The 23,496-nt window shown below is 42.4% G+C and overlaps 1 protein-coding gene across 1 annotated transcript; it reads left to right on the plus strand.

Moving 5' to 3' along the window:
• Positions 1 to 1,398: 1,398 nt before the first annotated feature.
• f5 (coagulation factor V) lies at positions 1,399 to 23,402 on the plus strand. The gene is made up of 25 exons (XM_067409211.1): positions 1,399 to 1,576; positions 2,234 to 2,316; positions 2,457 to 2,579; positions 3,029 to 3,241; positions 11,946 to 12,107; positions 12,190 to 12,411; positions 12,543 to 12,708; positions 12,793 to 12,973; positions 13,107 to 13,203; positions 14,548 to 14,753; positions 14,966 to 15,116; positions 15,203 to 15,415; positions 15,531 to 17,892; positions 18,016 to 18,184; positions 18,283 to 18,519; positions 18,668 to 18,884; positions 19,043 to 19,222; positions 19,300 to 19,416; positions 19,510 to 19,581; positions 19,659 to 19,744; positions 19,837 to 19,992; positions 21,561 to 21,705; positions 21,804 to 21,955; positions 22,056 to 22,238; positions 22,327 to 23,402. The coding sequence occupies exons 1-25, from the start codon at positions 1,434 to 1,436 to the stop codon at positions 22,471 to 22,473; spliced, it is 6,183 nt and encodes a 2,060-aa protein (XP_067265312.1). The 5' UTR covers positions 1,399 to 1,433; the 3' UTR covers positions 22,474 to 23,402.
• The last annotated feature ends 94 nt before the right edge of the window (positions 23,403 to 23,496 follow it).

Raw genomic sequence — 23,496 nt, forward strand, 5'->3', positions numbered from 1 at the left:
TAAAATCTGCAACTTTTTTTTATTATTATTGGTTGGATAGTGAATAAACTTAAAATGTTTGAGGAAAAAAGTTTTAGTGTAGTTTTGTTAGTATAACCTACTTTAGGATTGAATGTATATTTTTAAGAATACTGTAACATATTAAGACAATAACTGAGTGCTTTCTCTTCAGAAGACAATAATTAACTGTTGTAAACATTTTTTCATTACATTTAACATGCAGTTTAATGCTGTACATTTTAAAGTGTATTTAATGTTGTAGAGTATTTAATGTTTAATGCTCAGTTTATAATTTTAACATGTTTTCCATACTTGTCTGCTATGTGTTTCTCAGCATCTCTCTGAAAAATTTAACAAGGGTAATTTGTTAGGAAATTTCAAGTAGCCTACATGTGTCAACTGAAGTGTCAACTAAACTATCTCCTGCGAAGGCCTCCTTCCCTTTCCTTTCCCTATGTATAAATAAAACATTATCAAAATGATTCCAGTATGGTGTCATTTAACCAATGGCATTAATTTTCCTGTGATCACTGTGAAACTGCTTTGAAACCTGTAGGCCTACTGTAAAAAAGCAGTATATAAATGAAGACGACTTGAGTTGAACAGGAACTTCTCAGGGAAATGTGGTCGTGTGAGTCATGTGCTAAATTACAAAATTTTGGCTTGTAATAACAAACACTGTTTAATTTTCTTTATTATTATTATATGACGTGATGCTCATAGAGTTATAGTGGAAATAAGTGTTAAACAAAGTCCAGACAGTAATTCTTCACATCCATGACTCATTTTACTCATACATTTATGCAACTTGTACTGTAAACAAATAATGTATTAAGAAACTATTCAAGGGAAATCAGAGGGATTAGGAGTAAATCCTTATAATGGAATTGCTGTCTGGGGCGGAAAAGTGTTACGATGGTGTTTCACAGAAACTGAAGCGCACATTAATATAGCTCAGATTTCATCATTACGGTGTAGAACCTATTCATTTTGTGCAGATAGTAGTTAGTTGGTTGCATTATGACAATTTGCAGTATTTGTGCATGTATCTATGCCTACATGGAAAAATTATAAGATGATGCACTGACTAGCGTTTCTTTCCAAAGGGAGGGATTCACCACTGACAAATTATGTTCATGAAAACAGTGTTTTCCATTCTTGTCATCTTAACATTTGCTTACAAAAAGTCTCAGAGTAATGACTAAACAAAAACAAAAAGTTTCAGTTTCCTGATAATGATAGTGCACTGCCCTCGAGCACAGTGTTTAAACATGCAAGTGAAGTGTGTGTGTGTGTGTGTGTGTGTGTGTGTGTGTGTGTGTGTGTGCAGCAAAGGGGTGGGGGGAGATAAAGCTCACTGCCATTTCTCTGAAAGTTCAGAATTCCCTGCACTACGGAACAGATCGTTTCTACCTGGAGTTTCATTGTCAGATATGAAACTCTGTTCCTGTCCAGGGGCCCTGTATGGTTTGGCCCTTCTGGCATTCCTGTGTCATTGTGCAACAGCTGTGGAGAGACGCTATTACATTGCAGCTGTTAATATTAACTGGGACTACACATCTGCCGGACAGCAAAGGTATGAAAATAGCATTATTTGTTGGGGATTGTCGTTTGCCTTTTATTTGTTCAGATCTTGTATTTGAGAGATAAAGTCAGTCACAGTTGTAAAACTGTATCAAATAAATACTTATCTGTACTGAGACAGTTTATTATCCGAAAAGAAATAACATTCAAACTTAAATATTTTAAATAACAATTTTATGAGTAAGGAAAACAAGGACATGTGACAGACATTTATATATGAAATACAAACAATAGACAAAATGGTAAACCAATTATACATATATATATATATATATATATATATATATATATATTTTTTTTTTTTTAATTGGTTTACCATTTTGTCTATTGTTTATATATGAAATACAAACAATAGACAAAATGGTAAACCAATAATAATTTTTTTTTTTTTTTTTACATTTTGTGTACATTTGTTGTGTATATTTCCTGTATTTTATGTTTGTATTGTAATAAAGACCAAAACTTAAATATGGATGTCATTAAACGTTGCTAAAACAACAAAGCTGGGGGTGGCCTAAGACTTTTGCACAGTACCGTTTATTCAACAGTTATAAATATTTCAAACAATTGGGTGCTTTTTTTATTTTATTTATTATTTGTTAATTTATATGCTCATGTGAGCAATTTATTTATTGCTGTTGTACTCCAGGACTGGATCATCGTATAAAAAAGTAGTATACAGGGAGTACAATGAGGGATTCACACAGCCTAAAACACATCCTTTGTCCTCAGGTAACTGTATTTGAACACCAATTGACTTTGTTTCAACATTAAAATCCACTCATTCAGTATTAATGCATGAAAATACAAATAAAAGTCATTTACTGTTACATGAAGTTTTAAATCATGATTGTTCAAATCTAATGTTCTAGGGTTACTTGGGCCGACATTACGTGGACAAGAGGGCGACACAATCATTGTCACATTCAAGAACATGGCTGATCATCCCTGCAGCATCCACCCACATGGCATCGCTTACGGGAAGCAGTCAGAGGGTGTGTGTTATGATGTTATTGCAGTAATAGTATGATTGATGCAACAGTGTTGTAACGTACAACACGCTAGTAACACACACAGACACTGAGCTATGAAATAATAGAGATGATACATTTCAAGAGGAATGTTGTTTAGAGGACATTATGGATTATTTTAGTAGTCATCATTTAGTTGAGTAAACACCTTGAGCAACACAAACATCTGTGTTTGATTTCTTTGGAAATATTAACCCAGGATACAAGTTAACCACAGACTGTACCCAAGTCCAAAGCAGTGAGTCTCTGAAAAATATTTACTTATACAATATCTGCCATTTTATTCCTAAAAGCACAATTTGTTTCCCAAGATACATTGTTTAGTTTTATTCGTATATAGATCGTAATTAGTTTCATTTGCATGTACATCGACTGAAGTTGCATTCTTTTTGCACTGCTAATGTTTCCATTAGGATCTTTATACTTTGACAACACGTCACTCCTTGAGAAAGAGGATGACGTCATTCTCCCAGGCCAAGAGCACACGTACCAGTGGGAGGTGACATCTGAGGTGTCCCCCATGGCTGCGGACCCCCCATGCCTCACCTACACATACCTCTCCCACTATGACATTGTCAAGGACTACAATACAGGGTTAATAGGCACAATGCTGATCTGCAAGAAAGGTATGTGAGACAAAAACATTATTATTTAATAATAATGGATTATTTTATTTTACAGAACAAAATTATCTTATATCCATAATGTCTTCATTATTTATTTATTTTTGCTTTCAAATGTTAAACCATACAGATTTTATTTTATTTAATTTTTGAATTTTGAATGATTTTAGCAGAAACCGAATCATTCAGGCAGTTTTGAGGATTGACAACTGCACTTACTTACAGATGTGCACCTAGAAATGCACACAACTTACAGTAGCGTCTGGAATAGGCCTGCTGTCTGTATGAACTTGCCAGTCGAATTCATCTGTCATATCTTCATTAACCGACAGCAGCTTTTATATCTGGGTGGATAGCGGAGCATTTGAGTTGCGTAAAACACAAAACATGAGCAGCTCCATTAGAGAACAGTGACTGGATGTGGATCTAAACCTTTCAGATTATAGAACACACAGCTCATATCTCTGTCACTGTAAGTTACTAAAACTGCACATGAAAACCAATACAAGGAAAGACGAGTGTTTCTTTCTGTGTGACAGACAACAAGTTGTCCAGTCCGGTTCCGTTTACATTTTTCATAATGCAATTCTAAAGGCCCGTTCACACCAAGAATGATAACTATAAAGACAACGATAAAGATATAGTTTTAAAAATTATTCTAAATATAAAAGAATAGTAGAGTCCACATCACAGCTATAATGACAACGATATAGAGAAACAATATAGTTGGGATCACTTTCAGAGTGATTTTTTGCCAGCTGTTGAATGATAAAACACTGACAGCCAATCAGAATCCATTTTAATTTAAGGGCTTGCACATTTAAAATGGCAGACGACACTGCGGAGTTAGTTGCCGAGGTCCAGAAAAAGCCACCACTGTTTGACAAGTCAACCCCTCTTTTCAAGGCTACTTTAAAGAAAATGGATATATGGAAAACAATCAGTCATACCCTTAAAATAAACGCTGAGAAGTATTAATGATATATGCCTAGCTAGCAATTGCAACAATTACAGTGTAACAATTACCTCAGGTATCCAGCGCTAGTTTCAACCAAAGTTCCTTTAATTTACCTTGGCATAGTTGAATAACGTCTCGGTTATGTATGTAACCCTCGTTCCCTGAAGGAGGGAACGGAGACGTACGTCAGTAGTGACCGACGAATTGGGATATCGCTTAGAGAGCCCTATCAGCTTCGTGTAAACTAAAACAAGCCAATGGAATTGGCGTGCGATATTTGCATAATGCGCACCGCTCCCAACAGGTGTATATAAATAGGAAGCAGATGCAATCGCACTCTGTTTTTCGCTGAGGAGACAACTGGTGTCCGCGCTACAGCAAGGGTACAGAAACTGTGGCGACGGGACGTACGTCTCCGTTCCCTCCTTCAGGGAATGAGGGTTACATACGTAACCGAGACGTTCCCTTTCAGTCAGTCATGTTCGACGTACGTCAGTAGTGACCGGCGAATTGGGATCCCAACTAAAGCGCCACAGTTACGAAACCCCTTCCAGTGCCCAGCGCAAGCTCAACCGCCCATAGCACCGGCTGGCGGTGAAGGGGGCGAGCTTACACCGAGAGAGTCTACTGCTGTCTAACCACTACCCACTAAGTAAACTAGACTATACTGGGGAAGCGAACCCGTAAGGGACGCTGCGGAGACCACTACCTACCCAATGGGGGAGGAGTTTACGTGGGAATACACATATGGACTGGCCCGGGGGCAGTACGCATATGGAGTCCCTGGGATGGCTCCACCTGGTAGGGGGAGACTCATCTGACAGGTGACAGCAGAGCTGGCTCTGCTAAGGGAAAGACACGGACTCAGCCTGTAGGGAGTTTTAAACCGTGGATAATACACATATGGGACCGCTCACGTAGAGGAGTCACGACATATGGGCCCCAGCCAACAGACAGCGTCAGCGACGGATGTAGGCCTGGCATCAGACACTCCGCAATGTCCGAGCCGAAGGGGGAGGCGGAGGAACTCGACAGGGTTCGCCAAGCGGGGAACACGACTGGAGTGAAAGTATGCACGTATCCGGCCAGTGGCGGGAATGGCATTGCAAGCCGACACTTAGAGTGGGTACAACACGTCTACCGACTAGTGGATGCGAGTACACGAAAGGATACCGGCTCTACACGTAGGCTATAAAACCTAGCGAACGTGTTTGGTGTCGCCCAGCCCGCAGCTCTACAGATATCTGTCAGCGAGGCGCCATGAGCCAACGCCCAGGAAGAGGCCACCCCTCTGGTGGAGTGGGCTCCTCACCCGAGCGGGCAAGGCACGCCCTGGGATTCGTACACCAAGGCGATGGCATCCAGTTGGTCATCCTCTGCTTGGAGACAGCCTTTCCCTTCTGCTGGCCTCCGTAACAGATGAAGAGCTGATCTGAGGTCCTGAAGCTTCGCGTTCTATCCACGTAAACGCGCAGAGCGCGGACGGGACAGAGCAAAGCTAGGGCTGGGTCTGCCTCCTCCGAGGGCAGTGCTTGCAGGTTCACTACCTGATCTCTGAAGGGAGTGGTAGGAACCTTGGGCACGTATCCAGGCCGGGGTCTCAGGATGACGTGAGAATCACCGGGCCCGAATTCTAGGCACGTTTCGTCGACCGAAAATGCATGCAGATCCCCTACCCTCTTCAGGGAAGCCAATGCAACCAGAAGAACCGTCTTAAGAGACATTAGTTTCAGGTCGACTGATTGCAAAGGCTCAAAGGGATGACCCCGGAGAGCTGTGAGAACCAGGGTCAGATCCCAAGAGGGTACGGAGGAAGGGCGAGGAGGATTCAGTCTCCTCGCCCCCCTCAGGAACCTGCCGATCAGATCGTGTTTCCCCAGGGACTTACCCTCAACTGCGTGGTGATGTGCGGCGATAGCGGCAACATACACCTTGAGGGTGGAGGGAGACAGCCTTCACTCCAACCCATCTTGCAGGAAGGAAAGCACGGATCTGACCGAACATGATCGGGGGTCCTCTCGGCGAGAGGCGCACCATTCAAAGAACAGGTTCCACTTCAACGCATAGAGACTCCTAGTGGAAGGAGCTCTAGCGGAAGTGATGGTGTCTACGACCGTTTGCGGGAGATCACTCAGAACCTCCGCATCCCGTCCAGGGACCACACGTGGAGGTTCCATAGATCGGGACGCGGGTGCCACAGATTCATATATGAATCGGCCAGGGAGGGGCTGTCGCAAGGAGAATGAGGTCTGAGAACCAGGTCCGAGTGGGCCAGTACGGAGCCACTAACAGAACCTGCTCCCCTTCCTCCCTGACCTTGCACAGGAGTTGTGCGAGAAGGCTCACTGGGGGAAACGCATATTTGCGCAGACCCGGGGGCCAGCTGTGTGCCAGGGCATCCGTGCCGAGCGTGCCGCCGGTCAGGGAATAAAACCACTGGCAGTGGGCAGTTTCTGGGGAGGCAAACAGGTCTACCTGGGCCTCGCCGGAATGCTGCCAAATCAGCTGGACCGCCTGGGGGTGGAGGCGCCACTCGCCCGCAAGTGGAGGCTGCCGTGACAGCTCGTCGGCTGCACGGTTGAGCACACCTGGGACATGAGTGGCCCGAAGGGACCTCAGATACTTCTGACTCCACAACAAGAGATGGCGGGCGAGTTGCGACATGCGACGGGAGCGTAGACCACCTTGACGGTTGATGTACGCAACGGCCGCAGTGCTGTCTGAGCGGACTAGAACGTGCTTGCCTGACAACAGCTTCTTGAAGCGGGCCAACGCAAGACGTACCGCTAGCAACTCGAGGCAATTGATATGCCAATGCAGCTGAGGCCCCGTCCAAAGACCTGCCACTGCATGCCTGTTGTACGTGGCCCCCCATCCCGTGGCAGAGGCATCTGTGGAGACCACAGCATGCCTTGTTCGAGGGGTACTCCGGCCCGCAGGAACGAAGGGTCCGACCACCGGACAAGGGTGCGACGGCAGCTCGGTGTCACGGGGACACGGAGCGTGCCGCACTGCCACGCCCATCTCGGGACCCGGCCGCGGAGCCAGTGTTGAAGCGATCTCATATGAAGCAATCCGAGCGGCGTGACCGCGGCTGCAGATGCCATATGCCCCAGGAGCCTCTGAAAATCTTTCAGTGGAGCCGCTGTCCTGCGCTTGAGCGAGCTCAGGCAGTTCAACACCGACTGGACGCGTGCCTCGGTGAGACGCGCAGTCCGTGCGACCGAGTCTAGCTCGAGACAGAGATAAGAGATCCTCTGCCCGGGGGCGAGTTTGCTCTTGTCCCAGTTGACCCGAAGACCCAACCGGCTGAGGTGAGCTAAAACCATGTCCCTGTGTTCGCACAACTGCTCTCGCGAGCTGGCCAGGATCAGCCATCATTCCTTGAGGGGAACAATGGCCGCCTCCGCAACCTTCGTAAAGACGCGGGGTGACAGGGCCAGCCCGAAGGGTAGGACTTTGTACTGATATGCCCGACCCTCGAACGCAAACCGGAGGAAGGGTCTGTGTCGAGGCAGAATCGAGACATGAAAGTACGCGTCCTTCAGGTCTATTGCTGCAAACCAATCCCGGGGACGGACGCATTCGAAAATGCGCTTCTGCGTGAGCATCTTGAACGGCATCCTGTGAAGATACCGGTTCAGGACGCGCAGATCCAGGATTGGCCGTAGCCCACCGCCCTTTTTCGGTACAATGAAGTAGGGGCTGTAGAACCCCGACTTCATATCGGCTGGAGGGACCGGCTCGATTGCATCCTTCGCCAGGAGGACAGCAATCTCCGCCCGGAGAACAGGTGTACTGTCCAACGACACCTGAGTGAAGTGGACACCCCTGAAAACCGGGGGACGCCGGGCGAACTGAATCGCATAGCCGAGTCTGATAGTCCGAATGAGCCAGCGGGACGGGCTGGGAAGCGTGCTCCACGCCTCCAGACTCCGAACCAGCGGGACCAAAGGCACCACAGACGCACCGGGGGTGGGGCAGCAAGGCAGAGAGGGACCCGACTCGGACGGCTTGGGAGCGGCCCGAAGTGGGGTCGGACTCTGCGAGGCAGCAGTGTGCATGGGAGACGGCGCACGGGACGCGGTCTGGGCCATCACACTGCCGCCTGCTGGCGAATGGGGAGGGAGCTGCCAGCGGCGAGGCGGGGCCTGGCACACTGGCAGACACACCTTGTTGTGACCTGGAGTTTGAGGAAACTGCTCTTTTTGTGAAAAAGTGGGTACCGCTGGACTCCGGGGAGCCAGCGGCGGTTGTAAGACAGACATCACAAATTCCCCCCGGCCCTCCTCCGGGGTTGGGAGAGATGATGGTATTCTCTCCCGAAGAGCAAGGACCTTCCCCTCCAGGTTGCCCATCTCAGGGCCGTGTCTTTCTTTTTCGTTTACCACCGGGCTTAGCTGAGACGGGCTGGGCACCGCGCCCGCGACCGGCACCCTGCTGCCTGGCTGGTGTCGGCTGCTGCTTTGCCGGCTTAGCAGGGGCGGAGGACGACGCAGGCGGGCGCCCTCGGTGACGAGCAGGCTGAGGCTGGGCCACGGGCGGCTGGGTGGAGGCAGCAGCGGACCGCCGTGGCATGACATGTCTGATAGCCTCGGCCTGCTTCTGTGCAGCGGAGAACTGTTGGGCGAAGCTCTCCACTGCTTCGCCGAAAAGGCCGACCGGGGACACGGGGGAATTCAGGAACCGCTGTTTGTCGGCATCCCGCATGTCCGCCAGGGTCAGCCAGAGATGGCGTTGCTGGACTACCAGGGTAGACATCGCGTGACCAACAGCACGTGCTGTCACCTTCGTTGCCCGGAGGGCAAGGTCGGTGGCAGCGCGCAGCTCCCCCAGCAGCTGTTGGTCAGGACCTTCCTGGGGCATCTCCGACAGCACCTTTGCTTGGTAAACCTGCAAGAGGGCCATCGCGTGCAGGGCTGAGGCAGCTTGCCCACAGGAACTGTAAGCTTTCTCAGTCAGACCGGCTGAGAATTTACAGGCCCGGGACGGGAGACGCGGCTCACCACGCCAGCCAGTGGCCGTTGGACACAACTGCATCGCAACGGACCGCTCGACTGACGGGATCCTCGCGTACCCCCTGGCCACCCCGCCGTTTGACCAGCGCGACCCCCCCCAAAGTACCAATCATCCAGCCGAGATGGGCCGGGACAGGGTGGAGGGTTCCACTCAAGCCCGACGCACAAGGCTGCCCGGGAGAGCACAGCCGTGAGCTCGGGATCCGACTCGGGCAACGCTACCGTCCCGGAGGGCGGCAGCGCGTCCGGATCTTCCTCCCCCGAGGACTCAGGCTCACCTTCCGACGCAGCGATCGACATCTGATCCACTGCCGGCGAACCAAAGGTGACGGCTGGACAGTCCGTAGAGGGCCCAGCGGAAACCAACGGTGGCACGATGGGTTGCGGTGCTGACGAGGCGGCAGGGGCCCACGGAGCTTTTCCGCTCGGCGGGGAAGCCCTGACCGTGATCCTCAGGTCACCCTTCCTATACGCCGCCGAACCGTCATTCCGGCCCGGGCCGGAAAAAACGGTCGAACGGGGCATAGGAGAGGGGACCCCCGCTTCCTGAGACTTCAGGAAGGAGAGTCTAGACCTCAGCACCGCGATAGTCATGTTCCCGCAATGGGAACATGAGCCATCCACAAAAGCTGCTTCAGCGTGCTGAATGCCCAAACACGAGATGCAGCGATTGTGCCCATCAGCAGGGACCAGGGAACGAGCGCACCCAGTAACGCACAGACGAAATGACATACTGTCAGGGTTCGTCTGTAAGCTCTTTTAGAAGGGGAAACAGTCAACTCGCTCGTGCTGAAGCACACAGGGAGTGACGCGATGTGCCAGGTACACCACTCCCTGGACACACCGAGGAACCGGCCCAAATTGCAACACACACTCTTTTCACTCTAGGCGTGTTGCTGTGAAAACAGCAGTTGAGAGCTATAGCTCGGCTCCTCGGAAGTTCGTGACCTCGCTGAAGCGCCGTAACTGCCAGCACACAGCTTGCTGTAGGATCCTCTTCTGAGGCAGTTTCGTTTTCCACGAAGAAGTTAGTCTTCTAACACAGGACACCACTGTATGGCTCCGAAGCGAAAGACAGAGTGCGATTGCATCTGCTTCCTATTTATATACACCTGTCGGGGGCGGTGCGCATTATGCAAATATCGCACGCCAATTCCATTGGCTTGTTTTAGTTTACACGAAGCTGATAGGGCTCTCTAAGCGATATCCCAATTCGTCGGTCACTACTGACGTACGTCGAACGTGACTGACTGAAAGGGAACAAGAGTTCAGTACATGGAAATGACATACAGTGAGTCTCAAACTCCATTGTTTCCTCCTTCTTATATAAATCTCATTTGTTTAAAAGACCTCAGAAGAACAGGCAAATCTCAACATAATACCGACTGTTACGTAACAGTCGGGATCATTAATATGTACGCCCTCAATATTTGCACATGCCAGCCCATGTTCCCAACATTATGTAAGGCATTAGACAAGGGCAGCCAGTATTAACGTCTGGATCTGTGCACAGCTGAATCATCAGACTAGGTAAGCAAGCAAGAAAAATAGCGAAAAATGGCAGATGGAGCAATAATAACTGACATGATTCATGATATCATGATATTTTTAGTGATATTTGTAAATTGTCTTTCTAAATGTCTCATTAGCATGTTGCTAATGTACTGTTAAATGTGGTTAAAGTAACCATTGTTTCTTACTGTATTCACAGAGACAAGAGCCGTCACTATTTTCATTTTTAAACACTTACAGTCTGTATAATTCATAAACACAACTTCATTCTTTATAAATCTCTCCAACAGTGTAGCATTAGCCGTTAGCCACGGAGCACAGCCTCAAATTCATTCAGAATCAATGTAAACAATATAACAGTATACAATACTCACATAATCCGACGCATGCATGCAGTATACATGACAAACACTTTGTAAAGATCCATTTGAGGGTTATATTAGCTGTGTAAACTTTGTTTATGCACTGTTTAAGGCAAGCGCGAGCTCCGTGGGCGGAAAGCACAAGAATTAAAGGGGCCGCGCAGCATAAATCGGCTCATATTTAATGATGCCCCAAAATAGGCAGTTAAAAAAATTAATTAAAAAAAACTATGGGGTATTTTGAGCTGAAACTTCACAGACACATTCAGGGGACACCTTAGACTTATATTACATCTTGTAAAAAAACGTTCGATGGCATCTTTAAGACACATTTAATAACACATTGTTATTCTATAGTCTTTGATTTCAACATCATTGTCTTGCTTCCGTTGACGTTGCAGTGAAAAAGACTAGGCATTGATTTTATTCCACTATATTGACTTTGTCAGCTAAATTCTATGCATGCTGAGAACATCTGCTGGTTAAACCCATGTAAATGCAACAAGAACAGCAAAAACAATGTACACACTTTGAAACCGTAGCGTGTGAACTTAGAATAAACAGACCGTTATCGTTCGTTGGTGTGTACGCACATATAATTATTGTTATAGTAATCTTTATAGATATCGTTCTTGGTGTGAACGGCCTTAACTCCTAAAAATTTATGGGTGTGAGTTCGGTTATAGAATGTGGCCTCATCCTCATCCTTTACATGCTGAACTCATTTTCAAATATGTTACAATGTAGTGTTTTTAAGGGGGACATCTTTCCCCAGCTTATCAGTTTGACTTTCCCAGAAATTACACAACTACAAACAGTCTGTTTGTTTAGACGATTAATATGTCCTTGTCCCACAGGCACCCTAGACAGCTCCGGAAAGCAGATTAGTTTCCATCAGGAGGCTGTTCTGTTGTTTGGAGTTTTTGATGAGAACAAGAGCTGGTACAGCACCGGGGACCCTCCGCAGGCACAGAATGTGAAATACACTATAAATGGCTACACAAATGGCTCTGTACCAGGTTGGTTTGATATATTTCACACATAACATTTTCATTTCTGCAAATCTAATTACGCGCAAATCTCATTCTTGTCATCTTCCAGATCTGGACATCTGTGCCCACTCCAAAGTCAGCTGGCACCTGCTAGGAATGAGCTCTGAGCCAGAGCTCTTCTCTGTACACTTCAATGGGCAAGTCCTTCTGCATGATGGGCACAAAACCTCCACTGTTGGCATCATTAGTGGAACTGCCACTAGTGCCAGTATGACTGGTCTCCACCCTGGACGCTGGCTCTTTTCCTCTCACATTAGCAGGCACTTGGAAGGTAAGACCTGCCAGAGAAACCACAAAACATCATGAATTATTCATTATAAAACTTGTCTCTATTTCATAGCTTTTTACTTTATAAAAGTGATTACATTGCCATATGCTGAAAATGTGATGTCATATTTGCAGCTGGCTTGCATGGATACCTAAATATCAAGACATGTGATGAGTACACAGCTCCAAAAAGACGACTTACTATCCAGCAGAAACAAGAAAGCCAAGAGTGGACTTACTATATAGCAGCAGAAGAGATCATCTGGGATTATGCTCCAAATATGCCAGAAAACATGGATGGGTATGTGCATCATGATCCATCAACAGGACATGCTCTTGTGTGAGGTCCATTGTAATGTTTTTTTCCTCACTTTATTCCACTCAGGGATTTCCGAATAAAATATTTAAAGCAGGGGCCTCAACGGATAGGTAAAAAATACAAAAAGGCTGTGTTTACCCTGTATAAAGATAGCACATTTAAAGAGAGAGCGGAAGACAAGCAAAGAAAGAAGGAGCTTGGGATTCTTGGGCCAGTGATAAGAGCCCAAATCAGAGATGTCATAAAGGTACAGCGACTCACATAATCACAGCTCTTATCGCCATTATTATATTATTTTATTTTGTGATTAAAGGTAAACAGAAGAATCCTTCTAACGTTTCTGGTCAGGATGCATGATGATCATGATGTTGTTTCTATAGATTGTCTTTAAAAACAAAGCATCACGTCCATATAGTATCTATCCTCATGGACTGACCATTGATAAAGCAGCAGAAGGAGCCAGTTATCCTGAGGGAGGTTCGTCTAATATCTATGAATCTGCACTATACACACGCATGCAATTCATCTCTATTTAAATCAGCATACAACATTTGGAGATGTGCTGACATCTCTAATATAGGGCTGCACAATAATTTCGAAAATAACGATATGGCTTAGTGTGATTTTTAAATCTCAAAGGCTGCAATTGAATTGAATAAATATATGCGTTGCTTATTTCAGAGGTAAGTGTAGCACTGTGCTCGTGATGTTTCAGCATCTCAGTGTCACAGTGGGATGTTGCAGTGAAGCACACGACAAAAGGAGTAGATAAGAAAAACATTCATTATTACATCCAAACAGAAAACTCAGTAGATCACAGGAGGAGACAATAACAACCACATCCAACACTGATGATACTGGACAATAAACTGAACAAAACAGGGAGTATATATACAGAGAAGCAAACAAGGGAGCTAAATGACACACAGGTTAATCAGAAAAAGGAATAAAACCTCAGGAAACAGGGAAGGCCAAACTAAAACACAATGAAACTAAACACAACCATGATGATACTCAGAGCAGCTTGGTTCGTTTATTGTGAATTGAGATGCTCTGATAAAACATATAGTTATCACATGTGTAAATGAACACAGTGCCACGCTTCACTCTGAAACAAACAATGCATATTTATTAAAATCACAGCATTTAATCGCAAAATGACAAAATAAAAGCTAGATGTTTTAACGTTTAATAGTGAAGAAATTAAGACGTAAATATTAGTACTGTATTTTTACAATTGTACTATACATTAAAATTATTTTTTATTTTATTAAATACTAAATTCTTTATTTTACTTTATAATAGTATTATTATAATATTTTCATATTTTTGTATTAATAAATCACAATAAAATTGTTATTAATACTAATTTATAGTAAAATGAATGTGTAAAAACAGTGGGAATGTGGCCTGTGATAATGCAAGTGAAAAGACATTTTTAAAAAAAACAAAAAAAGGACTCTTTATGGTTACTAAAATAGGTTTAGAGTCAGAAGGAAGTAGGTTTAGAGTCAGTTTTTATAGAGTATACCCATTCATTTTTTTTTTTTAATTATTATTTTATATGCAGATAAATTAAACCATTTCCGAATATAGCTATTCTTGTCATCCAGTGAAGGTTATTTTATTTTTCATATCACATTATATATCACAGTAAAAAACTAAATATCACAGTGGCGGTTTTTCCCCCTCAGTAATATGTAGCTCTAATCTATAAACTTCTTTATCCATGGCTAAGATACCTGTAAAATTGTAAATAAAAGGTTAAGTATGACTGAACCAAGAAAATGTATTTAAACAAACCTGCTGTTTATTTAAAAGGGAACCAGACACATGGCATTCAACCAGGAGAGACCTACACCTATACATGGAGTGTGTCTGAGGAAGATGTACCAATGGACAGTGACCCCAGATGTCTGACCAGGATGTACCACAGTGCAGTGGACATTCCTCGAGACATTGCTTCTGGTCTTGTGGGTCCTCTTCTCATCTGTAAGAGCCAGTCTCTCAATAAAAAGAATGTCCAGGTTAGTGCTTTCCATTTACAATATATTAGGTCACTGAATCAGAGTCAAATGACCCAAATAATGTGCTTACAGTCCCACATTGTTAGCTTAGTGACAAGCTGACATTAAATGTGAGTAACGGTTTATGGAGTTGCTGCTTATGTAGAGTGTTTCGAAGTTATGAGGCTCTATTATGATTATCATGCTGTGAATATCATTCTTCTCTTTTTCAGCTAAAAGCTGACAAAGAACAGCATGCCATGTTTACAGTTTTTGATGAGAACAAGAGCTGGTACCAGGATGAGAACATTAACACATACTGCAGTGACCCTAAAAGAGTTAAAAGAGATGATCCAGAGTTTTACAAATCAAATGTTATGCACAGTGAGTGATTTTCTGATAGAATCATGTCAGTGTTGTTGATTCATATATGTATTTGTACAATGTATTTATTGCATCAACTCTTACAGCAATCAATGGTTATGTTTATGAAAGTGGCCAAGAATTGGGATTTTGTAATGGTGAAATTGTGACCTGGCATGTGTCGAATGTTGGTGAACAAGATTATATCCAGACTGCCACTTTTTATGGCCATACATTTGAGCTAAAAAAAAGAGAAGAGGATATTCTAAGTCTGTTTCCCATGACTGGTGAAACTATTTCTATGAACATGGTTAATATAGGTGAGTATCTAAATTATTTATAAAATTTTTCATTTTAAGATTTTAATATTGACTATACTAAGAAATGCATTTTAAAAAAAGGATGAATATGACCTTGACATTCTCCACTTTATAGGTGTTTGGCTTTTAGCATCACTGAACTCTCATGACTCCACTAAAGGGATGAGGGTGAAATTCAAGGACCTTGAATGCTTCAGAGATTATGTAATGGAATATAGCAATTATGAGACAGAGTACACTGTATGGAAACCTGCGCCCATCACAGAAATCAAAAAAGAGGAACCAAAATCAGTAAACCCTAGCATGGTTGATGAGGATACCGATAACTATGCAGACATCTTAGGCTTGAGGACGTTCAAAAACTTAGAAGATGAAGTTGAGCAAATTGACCTTTCAGTGCTAGATCATGATGATGGTTTATTGCTGACTGTTGAGTCAAAAAGTTCGGTCAACTTATCAGATAAAGTTGAGCGAATTGAACTTTTACCGCTAGATCTTGATGATGCTTTATCGCCGACTGTTGAGTCAAAAAGTTCGGTCAACTTATCAGATAAAGTTGAGCGAATTGAACTTTTACCGCTAGATCTTGATGATGCTTTATCGCCGACTGTTGAGTCAAAAAGTTCGGTCAACTTATCAGATAAAGTTGAGCGAATTGAACTTTTACCGCTAGATCTTGATGATGCTTTATCGCCAACTGTTGAGTCAAAAAGTTCGGTCAACTTAGCAGATAAAGTTGAGCGAATTGAACTTTTACCGCTAGATCTTGATGATGCTTTATCGCCGACTGTTGAGTCAAAAAGTTCGGTCAACTTATCAGATAAAGTTGAGCGAATTGAACTTTTACCGCTAACGGACAGTGTTATTTCACATTTTCCAGTTGTAGAAAGAAAGGTTCGCAATCTACCAACAAAGCCAGTGAATGAAACTAAAAGTGTCTCCAGAAACGTCACTCTGGATATTCAAATAAATGCCAATATATCAAAAGACAGCAATTCATCATTAGAGACAGAAAGTGTCTCTGGTAATACTACTCGTGTTCCAATAATTGAAACAAACATCAGCCACACAATGAATGAAACACACAGGTTCCGCACTAATACAATTATCACTTCATCTGATGCTCCAGTTGATGAAAGAAACATCACTATGGTGGATAACAATGCATGGTTAAATTCACCTGAATCAAAGCCCCTGCTATCAAATCAAACCTCAGTAAACAAAACCGTTATCAAAGAAGAGCTAAATGTTAAAAATAGTAGTGACAAAGTGGATGGTGACCGTGATAGTTCGGGTCACGTTTTCATATACAACGTGCCTAGTCCTGACTCTCTGTCCAATATCTCAGAGACACAAGTTGAGGAGGATTTTGTGCTTCTGGACAGTGGTCATCCCTTGGAAATTTCAACAGATTTTATGACTGTGGTGGACACAGTACAGGACATTGTTGAAATAACTGAAAACACAACAGGGATTCAGGAACTCAACAGCACAAAGGGAAATTACACCAGTGAGAAGCTTTCACAGATCAATTCTGAAACTGAGAGCAATTTAAGTCTCAATTTGTCTTTGAGAAACAGCACTGCACAGAGTAATGAGTCTGAATCTTCAAATGCAACCTTGCTTGATTTCAGCCTCCACCCTGAATCTGAAATAACAGAGAACAGAACATCATCCACTAATGATAAAATGAAATCTCACAGTCAAATTTCAAGGAATGCATCACAGCTCTTTCCTTCAGACAGCAAGGAGAATACATCCTTTTCTCTTGGCCCTTTCAATGTTTCATCGATGAAGGATGGCTCAGAAAGCAAAAGTGAAGAGGAAGTGGTCATCTATCTGAAAAACAATCACAGCGAGGCCATACTCACATCTCATATCGACCCAAAAAATGAGCACTGGGGATATGAGGGCAAAAATGAATTGGTTCATATGGAGATCCCAGATCACATGAACAAATACATTAAAGACAAATCCGCAGCAAATTCAAATAAGCCAAAGAGTGAAAAGGAGGAAAAGAAAAAAAAAGTAGTTCACCAGAGGGTAAAGCCGAGAAAGGGACATGGCATGAAGACGAAGAAAAGGAAAGAGTATAAGCCCCAGCCACGTTCTGGTTTTTCTCCAAGAGGTTTTGGACCTTCTGTGTTGACCCCAAGGGGAACCAAGCCTGTCTCAGGTGAGGAAGACTTGATGAGGGAGACCATCGTCATAGGAGTGCCAAGACGGGACTTTGATGATTATGAGTTATATATTCCAAAACAAGGGCAGGAAACAGATTTTGATAGTGTGTTGGATCTCCCAGAAGAATATGAATATGTAGAGTACAAAGATCCTTATAGCAAACCAGCAGATTTTCAAAACCCAGTGCTTGATACAACATCGCAGCATTTCTTGAAAATGGCTGGAGACAAGAATACCAGGACTTATTTCATCTCAGTTGAAGAGGAAGAATGGGATTATGCTGGTTATGGGCAGAGGTACTGTCGGCATCATGTATTACAAATAACATATTTTGCATTTCTAGAAACAAAAATAATTAATGTATAAATCTAAAAGAGTGTAATACATTTGTGAAATTATTTTGTTTTATGTTTGCAAAGGAGACTTGATAAAACGTCTCAAAATGAGAGGCCCACGGCTTTCAAAAAAGTGGTGTTCAGAAAGTACCTGGACAGCACCTTTAGCATCCGAGACATCCGAGGGGAAATGGATGAACACCTGGGAATTCTGGGTCCAGTTATTAAAGCTGAAGTTGATCAGACTGTTCTGGTACACCATTAAATATCTGAATATGCTTGTGCAGAAATGAGAATTAGAAGCAAATCATATGAAATAAACATCAATTACATTCCTGTTTTCTGTGCTAGGTATTTTTCAGGAACCGTGCCAGCCGTCCATACTCTTTGCATGCAAATGGAGTAAAATACTTAAAACAAATGGAAGGCCTGAGTTATGATGACCAATCACCGTACTGGTACAAACAGGACGATGCCGTTCAACCCAACAGCACCTTTACCTACATGTGGACTATAAATTCCAAATCTGGACCTCAAAATAATGAATCTGACTGTCGAACATGGACCTACTACTCTGCAGTGAATCCTGTAAGCATGAATGTTCCTTCATATTCATTCAAAGAGTAAGCACTTAACCCAAGATTGCTCCAGTGGGCTATCCATTTAATAAATTTACTATTTAATAAAAATGACAATTATTCATTTTCACTTACAACTGAATTACTTTCTTGCATAGGAGAAAGATATAAACTCTGGGCTGATTGGGCCAATTCTGGTGTGTAGGAAGGGCACACTGGCTACAAAGCCTGTGGACAAAAGAGAATTTGTCCTGCTTTTTATGACATTTGATGAGAATAAGAGCTGGTACTACGAGGAGAATAAGGCGAGAATTGAAAGGAAAAACAGAAGAGCAATCATGGATCCAAAATTTCATGAAAATTTAAAGTTTGACGGTAAGAAAATATTTTTATATTATATTATATTTTTGTGCTCCATTTTTTAAAAGTGTCACTGGATTAAAACTAAATAAATTGGAGATAAAAAAAATGCTTTACATAAAATTACTTGGAAAATATTTTTAATATCATATTTTTAACATTTGTTTTATCAGCTATCAATGGTATTATCTACAGTCTCAAAGGACTTAGAATGTACACAAATCAGCTAGCAAAGTGGCATCTGATCAACATGGGCTCTCCTAAAGACCTCCACAGTGTTCATTTCCACGGTCAAACATTCATTAATAAGGAATTAAAGGACCACCGTCAGGGTGTTTACCCACTTTTACCAGGTTTGTAGAGGTAATAGAAGATATCTGCTTACCTAGATGATCTAAAAAAGCCATTTACACTCAGCCCCATCATTTAGGTGGATTTGCCACATTGGAAATGTTGCCTTCAAAGCCTGGTCTCTGGCAGCTGGAGTCTGAAGTTGGACTTTCACAGCAGAGAGGAATGCAGACACTATTCCTCGTGTTAGATAACGGTATGACATAAATATAATTTATAATGCTGATCTTATTACTGGTAAATAACAGATTCTGTCAGATCTTAAAATCTTACCTGGTCTGTTTTGCAGTCTGTGATCACCCTCTTGGTCTCATCTCTGGAACTGTGAAAGATGAACACATAACAGCATCTGACTCTAGAGGTAAGGATCTGAAAGCATAGCTTTTTATGTAGCGTAGTCACGGTCACACTATTAACACATTTAACTCTGCATTTAAGGACAATGGTATCCTCATTTGGCCAGACTACATAATACAGGGAAATACAATGCATGGAGTACAACAAAAACAGGACAGCATATTCAGGTAACCACTCATAACGGTGTGTAGACAATTAGCCCATAAATAAAGAAATGCTAATGACTAGTTACTTGAGGTGGCTGTATCCTGCTTTCCAGGTGGACTTCCAGAGGCCGGTAGTGATTAGTAAAGTTGCCACACAGGGAGCCAGGCAGTACTTAAAACATAATTTTGTGATGAACTACACCATTTCATACAGCACAGACAAAAAGAAGTGGATCTTCTACAAGGGAGACAGTGATACTGTCAGAAAGGCAAGTGACTATTTATATACTACATGTATATGCTCTAAATGCTACACTAAAACACTAAAAGCTCTACTGTACAGGAGTGAATTTGCATTTCCTTCAGCCTGAGGCTTATTCTTTTACACTTTTGTTGTGAAGGGGCCTTTACAATTTTCCAAAAACATAACTTTTTTTGTTAATTAAAACAAACAAGCAAGCCCAACCCAGGTGAGAAAAAGTAATGTAATTCATTACAAAATTAGTTACTTTTTTTAAGGGAGTAACACAATATTTGAGGTATATAGGTGTGTTTGATTTGGGTTGGAGCTAAACTCTGCAGGACAGTGGCCCTCCAGGACTGAAGTTGCCCATCCCTGCACTAAGGGGCCTAAGCAAACCTACGAGGTGGCCTCAAGACAACTAAAAATAATTTAAAAAGAGTCAAAACAACTAAAACATATTTATTATTTTAATTTTAAAGGTGCCCTAGAATCAAAAATTGAATAGTTAAATAACAAGAGTTCAGTACATGGAAATGACATACAGTGAGTCTCAAACCCCATTGCTTCCTCCTTCTTATATAAATCTCATTTGCTTAAAAGACTTCCGGAAAACACGCGGATCTCAACATAACACTGACTGTTACGTAACAGTCGGGATCATTAATATGTATGACCCCAATATTTGCATATATGCCAGCCCATGTTCAAAGCATTAGACAAGGAAAGGCAGTATTAACGTCTGGATCTGTGCATAGACAAGGTAAGCCAGCAAGAACAACAGCGAAAAATGGCAGATGGAGCAATAATAACTGACATGATCCATGATATCATGATATTTTTAGTGATGTTTGTAAATTGTCTTTCTAAATGTTTCGTTAGCATGTTGCTAATGTACTGTTAAATGTGGTTAAAGTTACCATCGTTTCTTACTGTATTCACGGAGACAAAAGCCGTCGCTATTTTCATTTTTAAACATGTGCAGTCTGTATAATTCATAAACACAACTTCATTCTTTATAAATCTCTCCAACAGTGTAGCATTAGCTGTTAGCCACGGAGCATAGCCTCAAACTCGTACAGAATCAAACGTAAACATCAAAATAAATACTTTACTCACATAATACGCATGCATACAGCGTGCATGATGAACATCTTGTAAAGATCCATTTGAGGGTTATATTAGCTGTGTGAACTTTGTAAATGCACTGTAATATAGTCGACAGCTCGTGTGGCAGGGAGCATGAGATTTAAAGGGGCGGCGCTGCCAAAATCAGTGTATAGTTAATGATGCCCCAAAATAGGCAGTTAAAAAAATTAATTAAAAAAAAATCTATGGGGTATTTTGAGCTGAAACTTCACAGACACATTCAGGAGACACCTTAGACTTATATCACATCTTGTGAAAAAGCATTCTTAGGCACCTTTAATATTTTAACTGTTTCCTTTCTTTGAGGAACCCGAGTTCCAACTGTCTTAGAAAACCTGGATCGCCTATAAAATCTGGAATGCTGAAATACCTATTTTCTAATCTGAAAGTGTTATGTGTGAAAAGCCTAGGATGTGAGCAAAAAACCTTGTTTTTCAATGCCAACAGACTTTTGAAGGGAACAGTGAAGCTTATGATACGAAGGAGAATACATTTTTCCCACCTCTGATTGGTCGATACGTGAGGCTACATCCTTCACATTCTTACAACTACCCAACTGTCCGTTTGGAGTATTTTGGTTGTGAGCTTGATGGTATGGGCAAAATTCAAACAGATTTTGTTTCCCCATATTGCCTTATAAGACACAATAAAGTTCAGATCCATACCAACACTTCCTAATTGTGCCGGCAGGTTGCTCTGTGCCATTGGGAATGGAAAGTGGCCTCATTAAAGATACTCAAATCACTGCCAGTTCTGTGGCCCCCAGTTGGTACTCTGGGCAGTGGCATCCTTGGTATGCACGCTTAAATATGCAAGGGACCATCAATGCATGGCAAGCCAAGGTAGCTAAGACATACCTCATAAATTATAAATTAAACATTTAATGGTACTGTTACACTGCAGATCAACATCAAGCCTCACTAAACTGTCTGCAATTTACAGAACAATGACATTCAGCAATGGATCCAAGTGGAACTCAAGGATATAAAGAAAATAACTGGGATAATAACACAGGGAGCCAAATCGCTACGCAAAGAGATGTTTGTGAAAGCATATACTCTGGAGTACAGTGAAGACGGCAAAAGATGGACAAAGTATACGGATGATGAGGATTATGAACAAAAGGTAAGTAGCCTCACTTTTTGGGATTCCATTTGTGGAAAAAACAGTGCTTTGTGTCTTCAGAATGACAGAATGACTTCTTTTTTTCCAGACTTTTCAAGGCAACACAGATAACAATGGCCAAGTAAAGAACTACATCTACCCACCAATATTTTCCAGATTCATCCGAATTATTCCAAAACTATGGCAGAAATCCATTACTATGAGGATTGAGCTGCTTGGTTGTGATTTTGAATAAACATTGACCTATCTTTCACTAATAAATAAAAATATGTTGTGTGTTAGAAGAATTAAATGTATTATGCTAAAACTCTGAATAATTTAATGGATTATTTCCTAAAAACTGAGGTGGATGCATGCAGAAATTTGTTAATGTGTATTTGTAAATTTGTTAATGTGTATATAATATATAATATATACACACACTGTGCGTGCAGAATTATAGGCACATTGATTTTCTGATCATGTTTTTTAGGATTATTTTTTTTTAGGATTCTTTACCTAAACAACCTTGCTGACCCAATGAGCATTTCACTGTCCAATGTTCATGCATGTCTTAACTGCAGTTTCTAGTATTGCATCCTTCTCATGGGCATTTAATAACTTTTGACTTTTCAGTCTGAGTTAAATCTCTTTTTTGGCTCATTTGTCTGTAAAATAAAATGTACCTTATAATTATGCACACCTGAATATAAGGCATTTTTCATTTCCAGCCTTCATGAACAATTATATATAACTTATAAATGATCAAATACAAAATTAATAGTAGTTATTAAGATTAATGTGGTTTGGTATTGGTAATGTGCCTGGAAAAAAAATGTGAAAATGTGCCTAATGATTCTGCACACTGTGTATGTGTGTGTGTGTTTCTGTCCCTGTGCACACAGACTCATGGGGACTCGTGTCACTGTGGGGACCTAAATTGAGATCCCCATGAGGAAACAAGCTTATAAATCATACAAAATTATTATTATTATTGAAATTCTAAAATTGCAGAAAGTTTTCTGTGATGGGTAGGTTTAGGGGTAGGGTAAGTGTAAGTTAGTGTAACTTGTGTGTGTGTGTGTGTGTGTGTGTACGCGCGCACACCCCCTGTTTTTCTTAGGATGACAGCATGCATACGCCACCTAATGTTGAAGGAATGTCTACTCGATCACACAAGTGAATGCAACATGCCTAGGTGGTCTTGGCCAAAAGAATCAGCTTCAACCGCTGTCTAAAAGCACTGAACTGTCAAATGTTTTTCCTTTCTCATAATCAG

Source organism: Chanodichthys erythropterus, chromosome 14 (genome assembly GCF_024489055.1).
Source record: "Chanodichthys erythropterus isolate Z2021 chromosome 14, ASM2448905v1, whole genome shotgun sequence".
Lineage (NCBI taxonomy): Eukaryota > Metazoa > Chordata > Actinopteri > Cypriniformes > Xenocyprididae > Chanodichthys > Chanodichthys erythropterus.

Coding starts and splice junctions, on each gene's coding strand:
- f5 (XM_067409211.1), top strand. CDS start 1,434: ATGAAACTCTGTTCCTGTCCAGGGGCCCTGTATGGTTTGGCCCTTCTG. Junction 12,709..12,792: donor ATGCCAGAAAACATGGATGG/GTATGTGCATCA, acceptor TATTCCACTCAG/GGATTTCCGAATAAAATATT. Junction 19,993..21,560: donor ACAGTGATACTGTCAGAAAG/GCAAGTGACTAT, acceptor CAATGCCAACAG/ACTTTTGAAGGGAACAGTGA.